The sequence below is a fragment of the Triticum aestivum genome, chromosome 6D (genome assembly GCF_018294505.1).
Source record: "Triticum aestivum cultivar Chinese Spring chromosome 6D, IWGSC CS RefSeq v2.1, whole genome shotgun sequence".
NCBI lineage: Eukaryota > Viridiplantae > Streptophyta > Magnoliopsida > Poales > Poaceae > Triticum > Triticum aestivum.
Genome location: NC_057811.1, coordinates 263,486,154 through 263,494,576, shown reverse-complemented (window position 1 = coordinate 263,494,576; position 8,423 = coordinate 263,486,154). Strand labels below are relative to the sequence as shown.

The 8,423-nt window shown below is 44.5% G+C and overlaps 1 protein-coding gene across 1 annotated transcript; it reads right to left on the bottom strand.

Moving 5' to 3' along the window:
• Nucleotides 1–2,367: 2,367 nt before the first annotated feature.
• On the bottom strand, nucleotides 2,368–8,019 carry LOC123144600 (NAP1-related protein 2). The gene is made up of 10 exons (XM_044563804.1): nucleotides 7,755–8,019; nucleotides 6,127–6,249; nucleotides 5,976–6,026; nucleotides 5,828–5,899; nucleotides 5,460–5,573; nucleotides 5,321–5,379; nucleotides 3,075–3,135; nucleotides 2,874–2,930; nucleotides 2,755–2,793; nucleotides 2,368–2,654 (listed from the first exon to the last, which is right to left on the bottom strand). Exons 1-10 carry the CDS (start codon nucleotides 7,884–7,886, stop codon nucleotides 2,607–2,609), a joined length of 756 nt encoding a protein of 251 aa, XP_044419739.1. The 5' UTR covers nucleotides 7,887–8,019; the 3' UTR covers nucleotides 2,368–2,606.
• Between the last annotated feature and the right edge of the window lie 404 nt (nucleotides 8,020–8,423).

Here is an 8,423-nt window from a genome sequence, read left to right as displayed (position 1 = left end):
TATTTTTGGTTTTTATAATATGATTAAAGTAGACCCGGAGGCCATAGTTTTCACTAGAGGTTTATCTCTCTGAAACAATAGCATACACTGGGTAAACAAATTACTGTTGGGCAATTGATAGGAATGCACATAGTTATGACATATTCATGGCAATGATCATGTATATAGGCATCACGTCCGTGACAAGTAGACCGACTCCTCCTTCATCTACTACTATTACTCCACCAATCGACCGCTATCCAGCATGCATCTATGGTATTAAGTTCATGACAAATAGAGTAACGCCTTAAGTAAGATGACATGATCTAGACAAAGTAAACTCAAGCAATATAATTAAACCCAGTCGTTTTACCCTTAAGAGCATCAATACAATATGTGCCTCGCTACCCCTTCTGTTACTGGGTGAGGACACCGCAAGATTGAACCCATTACAAAGCACCTCTCCTACTGAAGATAAATCAATCTAGTTGGCCAAACCAAACGGCTAGATCGGAGAGAAATACAAAGTTATAACAATCATGCATAATAAAGTTCAGAAGGCTCAATTACTTTCAATGAATAATCTGATCATAAACCCATAATTCATCGGATCCCAACAAACACACCGCCAAAGAAGATTACATCGGATAGAACTCTAAGAAGATCGAGGAGAACACTGTATTGAAGATCAAAGAGAGAAAAGAAGCCATCTAGCTACTTAGCTATGGACCCGTAGGTCTGTGGTGAACTACTCACACATCATCGGAAGGCAGCAACGATGATGTAGAAGCTCTCCGTGACCGATTCCCCCTCCAATAGAGTATCGAAAAAGGCCTCTAGATGGGATCGCAGAAGAACAAAAGCTTGCGGCGGTGGAAAAAGTGTTTTGGGTGGCTCTCTGTTGGTTTGGAAATATTTGTGAATTTATAGAGGCAAAATTCGGTCAAACGGAGCTGCGTGGGACCCACAAGCTCAGGGGGCGCCTACCCCGTAGGGCGCGTCCTATGAGCTCATGGCTCCCCGTAGGTCTTCCGGTCTCCTCCTGAACCTTCTAGGGTCCGTTTTGGTCCAGAAAAAATCACCGTAAAATTTCATCGTGTTTGGACTTCGTTTGGTACTGATTTCTTAAAAGCCAAAAACAAGCAAAAAAAATAGGAACTGACACTGGACACTGGATTAATAGGTTAGTCCCAAAAAATAATATAAAATAGCATATAAAGCATCCAAAATTAATAATATAATAGCATAAAACAAATAGATACGTTGGAGACGTATCAGTTACCATCAATACTATAACACACTACACAGTTAGCATATTACACATGGATCATGAAGTTTAACACAACACCATGGATCTTGAAGCTCAAAGCATACCATGAACTTTAACACACTACCACACCTACATATCAATCATACTTGCAAACTAGCAGACTGCACATGCTCTGATTCACAAGCTAATATAACATCTACCATAATATCATCATTGCCGACATGGAAAACAGCATGACCATGATGATACAACTCAAACGTATCTATAACTTTTGTTTGTTCCATGCCATATTTTTGTTTTGTTAAATTGGTATACTTTTGGCACCTATTTAAATCAGTTTATATTATTTTTATGAAATAGCCTATTAACTCATTGCTCGGTATCAGTTGTTGTTCTCTATTGTTTTTGGACTTTGCACAAAATAAATTTTATCGGACTCAAAAAAATCAAACATAGGCCAAGGGTACACACAAGGGCCTCACGCCCTTCCCCTGACAAACAAACGAGGTGGGTCGATTCGTTCGTTGGGAGCAGCTCGCCCTAGGGACCAAATTCGTTCGATCAACCCCTCATCAATTTAGGACCCGCATTACTTGCGACCATTCGACAGGAGGCCACAGACCAACACAGAAGATGTCGAAGTCACTACACGTCAAAGTCGCCACACCAATAAACAATCAAAAACTCTTCTTAAAAAACACTCGAACATGTCAAAGTCGCCATACCAATAAACAGTCAAAAACTCTTCTTAAAAAACACACGAACGCCCAAAATCTGAAGGGAACCAATGTGGACACAAACCCTTCGTCGGCACCCGATCTGACATTGTAAGCCAAGGAAGGACCTTATTCCAACACGCCATCGACACCACCACCACCACCTCATCGATGCCGCTGAAGAATAATAAAACAACACAGGTCGAGGTAGCAACTGTGGCGGCTAGGGTTGGGAGGCGGTGGCGGCTGTAGCAACTATGCGAGATCAGTGCTGGATGAACAGCCCCACGAGACAGCTATGGAATATTCACCGTCATCACTCAGGCTCAGCCAGAGGCCAGCAAGGGAAGCAAACAAAGATCAGAAAAGCGCACCATATTGCTGCAACAACGACCAGAGTCATCAGCAAGTTAAATTGTTGTCATAGATATCGCCAGATTATGATATATAGAGGTCTCCTTTAAGTCGAAAATACGACAGTACGTACTCGATAACGCATTCAACAGCTCCTAAGGCTAAGTTCCAGCTAAGTCAAACACAAAACAAAACAGTCTCGAAAGGGTCACATGACTACACCCTTCAGATACCCACAGCCTCTGCAGACAACGATTCATCAGGACCCACCAAAGCCAACCAAGGCCTCAGTTCTCCTCGTCCTCATCCTCCTCAGCATCCTCCCCATCAGATCCCTGCAAACATAAAAGGAGAGCGATAAGCTACCCGTGTAAGTATGGCCAATACTAAAACTCAACACTAGTTGCTTTGCTGAACTGCAAAGACAGAGCTTACCTCTTCATCCTCGTCATCTCCTTCAAACTCTTCAACCTCCTGCAACAAGAGATCTTTTAAGGGCCAGGCATATAAGGAAATAAAATAAAATTATGCACCAAATCAAACATAATACTGACATTGTTGAAATATTTCAATGGGTTCGGCCACAAATCTTCTTTGATGATCTCTGCCACCTGCACAGTTCAAAAATCATAAGATATCCCGTAAGTGTCTGCAAGACCAGAGAGCTCATAACGCAAATTGCCAAATCATCAGGATAAATAAACACTACAAGTTAACTAGCAAAGGCCAGACAAGTGAAATAATAATTTTGTTACCTCATCTTGCACCCCATCAGCAAGGCTCTTGTGCTCTGTATCAGTGAACCAGGTGAAGAAACTGCAAGAAAAACAGTATAGAAGTTTTTTTTTTCAGATCTTGCCTACCAACCTCTCAGAAATCACAAATGAGACATGTAACAAGGTTCACAACAAAAAAATGTTGTTCAACGGCATACTACCTGAGCATTTTTGTAGATGCTCATGCCATAAAAATTATAATGAATATGGCAGAATAAGATGGTATTTTCTAAATGACCCAATATCTATAAAATTCGGAAAACGCTTCTTTCCAACCGACTGATCTCACGCGATTGTAAGCCGCGTCTAGCGATCGACACGTGTCCTAGGCCCCACGCGCCAGTTATCCATCCGCCTTATCCCACGCAGCAGCGCACAACCACACAGTTTCCTGCTCGCGTCTTCGTCTTCCTCGCTCGCTTTTCTGCCTCTCTCTCCTTTCTCGTTCCCTCCCCCCTTCTCTAGATCGAGGCAAACAACGGCAAATTGATGGCCACCGCTGCCGCAAGCTTTCTGCTCCCCTCCGCTGCTTCTCCTGCCCGCCGCTGCAAAGCAAAGGACGGCCACCGCTAGCCACAATTGCTGTAGTGGAGTGCTGCAACGAGAGTCTATGTCGGTCCTTATTTCTACAGTCAACAGCGGTCACCGGACTTGTTGCAACTGCGGGTCGCCGTGCCGCCGCCGCCGACGCACATGCTGCAAGGGCAACCATTGAGGCTGCAGCGGAGGTCGCGTTCACGCACTGGTGCCGGTGACTCCTCGTGCAGTGCTGGCCGCCTGCTCGCGGAGCTGCAACGGCGCTGCAATGGAGCACTAATCAGCGGCTCTTTGGAGCTGCAATGCAGCTCCTGGCGCTGCAACGGAGCACTCGCCGGCGGCTCCTGGCGCTGCCATGCCATGGAGCGCTTGCCAGAGGCTCTCGGAGCTGCGATGCAGCAGCTCCCGCGCTGCCATACCATGGAGCGGTTGCCAGCGGCTCTCGGAGCAGCGATGCAGCTCCCGGCGCTGCAAAACGGAGTGTTCGCCGGTGGTTCTCAGCGCTGCAATGGAGCGCTCGCCGGCAGCTCTCGAGAGCTGCTATGCAGCTCCCAGCGCTGCAAATGGAGCGCTCGCCGGCGGCTCTCGAAGCTGCAATGCAGCGCTCGGTGTTGCAATAGAGACGCTCGCCGGCGGTGCCCTGGTGCTGCGGTGAAGCGCTAGGCGACGGGTTTCATGGTGTTGTGATGCAGCGCTTTGCCACCGGCGGCCGCGAGCGGTGGCGGCCCGTTGCAGCACAAGGGGATGGGATGCATGTTTCTCTGTAGCAGCACCGGCGAGTGCTCCGTTGCGGATGTTGAAGCGGATGAATCCACTGCAGGGGTGCAGGAGAGCAATGCGGGATACGCGAGGCCTAGCGCGACGGTTGCGATGGGGCGCATCTAACGGTCATGGAGGCGACTTACGTTTCCCTCAAATCAGCCTGTTTACGCCTAGCACTCGCCATAAAATTCACCAGGCGTTTGTCAATTAAGACCGCAGAAGGAACAACTTAATACAGTAGGGCAGTATAGGGGGCTATAATACTACCTCTGTACCAAATTATAAGACGTTTTTGCAGCTCAATTTAAACTGGAGAGACATCTTATATTTCGGTACAGAAGGAGCAACATAATACAAGGTTCACATACTTAACAAAGCTAGACATTATTTTGGTGCCGCGGGAAATCTGTCTCAGGCTCTTAGCACAAGCATTCTTGAAGCAGCAGGACGAATAGAAATGGAAGATAATTACACTTAGTTATAATTTATGCCAAGGAAAAGATGAAGATGAGCATGTGGGCCATAAAAAGCTCATAGGACTGAAAGAAATCAGGTCACAGATATATGCATGCAAAATGCTTGCAGCATTTTTATACACTTAATCATTTAAAGCATCAATTTGACTTCAATAATACTGTATATTTCCTACTTTCATGAAGACCTTGCACAATTGCTAATGACCATTCTGTAGCGAAGGTCCAAAGTAACCCAGTTCCACTAGCTTTTCACAAACTGCTATAGAATGAACGTCGTCACAGCATGAAAACTGTATATTTGATTATTTAGTCATGTGATAAGCAACAGTAATAATCATTCACCACCATTTTAACATAATACACATCCTACAGTATGGTGTCAATGAATAGCACCAAATACTTCAACTTCACCATCCATCTGCAGCAATCATGGCAAGATAAGCAACTAACCTTTCTTCAACCAATGGACGCTTGCTTCCTTTCTTCTTAATGGCATTCCCATTAATTTCCTGTATATACATAAGAGCATTAGACTTTCTCCATCCAAGCCAGTGCTAAGATATATATCTTAAGAGAGAGGGCACAATACCATTCCCTCCTTCCACTTAATGGAAGTGGCATTTATTGTGGTTGTTCCATCATCAGCAAAGGCATATGACTTGGTAAGCTTTCTGTCTTCAAAGTACGGATTCTCAGAGAAGTTCTGCATTTCAAAACAAAAAGGAGATAATGAGTATAATAAAGATGAAAGATTGAACGCTTTATCAACAATAGACTTTGAATTGGGCTGAAAAAGGCCATTATTCGCCTTTCTTCACTAGCTCCCCTAAGCATAGGTTATGCCATTGTGGAAAACAGCATTTTATCGGTTGCATCTAGTTTATATTACTTCCTTTCGCCCTAGACACAAGTGATGCAATTAAGACATCATAATTCCCAAGAGGGAATGGTACTTACAAGAGTGATGGAGTAGCCTGACTTGACATCTTTAGAGTCATCAACATCAACAGATTCCAAGTACTTGAACATCTATTATAACAGATAAAATGTTACATAATATTTTAAATAAAACAGAACCCCGCTTCATACCAAAGAAATAAAATACCTTTTGATCCTCTTCAGTCAAAAGCTCACTGAGAAGAGGATGACTTAGAAACTGCAAGCAGCACATAACAAAATACATAAGAACGTAAACATGTTGACTGGCAACTGCAACAAACATCAAAGCTGCCCTGCATAATAAATAGTCTGCATACCGCTGTCAGCCAAAAGTCTGGAATTGTTTTGATGATGTCACACCTCCGAAGATAGACAGGTCTGCGAATCTCACTGTACTTCTGCTCAACCTCCAAAACCTTATCACTTGCTTCTTCATTAACCTGTTAGCAATGGATGAAATTAACATAAGCCTGTCCACTTCCCATTGGGCATCAAAAAAAGAGCAGGTACAAAGAAGGTTTTACATGACAGCTTAACTTCAAAACACAAAACAAACTAGGAACAGTTATAAAAGTAAGTATGGATGAACTCAACATCTCCTAATGGATTTGAAGGGCCATAAAAAGTGGAAGGTGAAAGTGGAGTCACTTTGGGATATCATATCAATGCTACGCCTGGCTCACAGGTATCTGAGCAATTCTTCCTGTTAAACTATAGGTCTAACTGAATCAAATTCCACAATGTCTCAGAACGATATGCTTTTTTCCTTTTCCACTCTCATTTCTACTCCAATAAAAACTGCAGTCAAGTACGTATAGGTATAATGAGGATTAATTGCCCTGGTGGCAACAACCCGGTTAACGCCAGAAACCGAATACAATAACCTAGCCCAGAAAATTATAGAACAAGCTGTATATATTGTGGGCAATATGAGCATACTATGTTTCTATCAACCAGACGAAATTGAATAACAGTTGGTCAAGGAATAATTGGTGAGTAAAATTGGCCGGGGAAGCAAATAGAACATCTAAACAACGCAGTCGGTATCTTTCTGTTTGGTGTATTTGACAAGATACTTAGCAGCAATACAGCAAAAAAGCAAGCAAAAATTGACGCTTATTGTGTTTGTCTATATATGTCTAAATCAAGGAAAGCAACATACACACTATCTATACTCAACCAGTTATCAGTAACAATTGACCTTTACATCCAAAATTTGGATTAAACAATTCAAACTCATTACTAACAGCTCCCTTGCCAGAGGGTGGTAGCCAGTCTAAAATCCAGTTCTTGCAGACCACACTCGGGAACCAATATGGGGCCGAGAAATGAAAATCCAGACTTACTTCTGCAATCACTTCCATCCGGGAAGTTCAATTGCTAATTGACACCTACTTGACGCCACTAAGTTATTAGAGTTAGGACATACCATCCAAAAGAGGAGTAAGGCAATTGAATTTGAATAATACATTAGATGTTTATTGCATTTCAAAATGTTTATTGAATTGATGTAAACCCTCAAACCGCCTACCTATAAACCCTTGATTGCACGTCCACTATGAAACCTCCTAAATAATTTGGCATACCTTTGAATACTCTAAAATTTAAACTGTCACTTGCCAGAAGCTTACGCGTGAATCAGGCGATAGAATACACTCGTCAGTTCCTATAGGTTCGAACGACAAAATTCACAACATCACAGCTTTTGAGCAAGTACTGCCCGCAATAATCACGCGCAGCTGCGACCACCAGTCCGCACAGCTATGCAACGAGTGTCAGAGAAGTCTACCAAACCGTACTCAGCAACCCCTCCACTAAATTACGTACTCCGGAATTTGACGCAATCACCCGCTCCAATAAGCCCACTTAGAAATCCAGCTGTGCATCCACCCCAACACTGACGACGCAACAAAATAGATCGAGAACTCAGAGAGGGGCAGCTCACCTTCTCGAGCTCGTCCTGGATCTCCTGGAGCCTCTCGATGGAGAGGACGAGGGCACCGTCGATCTGCTCGTTCTCCTCGCCGACGTCGGTATCGGTCTTGGCCTTCTTCCCCTTGTCCGCCGGCGCCGTCATAGTCGCCTGTCTCTAGGGTTTTAGCCTCCGACCTGCGCCGCGAGAGCGAGAGGGAGTGTGTGCGTTTGTTAGAAGCGGGTAGAGCAGAAGGGAGGCGGAGCTGCGGGATTTTATAGCAGACGGCGCGGAGATACGCGTCGGGTCGGGATTGAGGCGATTTGGGGTGGGCTGGGCCGTTGGATTCGCGTGGTTTTGTCCATACGCCAGGGTTTTCTAAAACCCTAACCCTAAGGATCGGGCGTGCGGGTCTTGTCTTGTTGGGTTCGGCCACACAACTGCTTGGGCCATTTTTACACACGAGCTTCTCAGAGCAACTCCAGCCGTTGGTCCCCGAAGGGGCTCGAAAAATCGCCGTCTGAAGATGAACCGGTGATAAAAATTAGTTTGAGGGCGATCGGGTTCCCAGCCGGCACACCAGGGTCGCCCCAGTCGCCTTTTTTAAATATTTTTTAAAAGAAACTCGGCTAAAATTCGGCAAAACATTACAAAGATTCGCCAAACATGACATAAACTTCGGCTAAAATTGGGCTCAACGCG

What these genes read in the sequence shown, in the direction of transcription:
- LOC123144600 (XM_044563804.1), bottom strand. Translation starts at nt 7,886, where the DNA reads ATGACGGCGCCGGCGGACAAGGGGAAGAAGGCCAAGACCGATACCGAC. An exon ending in TGACTGAAGAGGATCAAAAG is followed by an intron (nt 5,900 to 5,975) that starts GTATTTTATTTC and finishes CTGTTATAATAG; the next exon opens with ATGTTCAAGTACTTGGAATC. An exon ending in TTAAGTGGAAGGAGGGAATG is followed by an intron (nt 5,380 to 5,459) that starts GTATTGTGCCCT and finishes ATGTATATACAG; the next exon opens with GAAATTAATGGGAATGCCAT.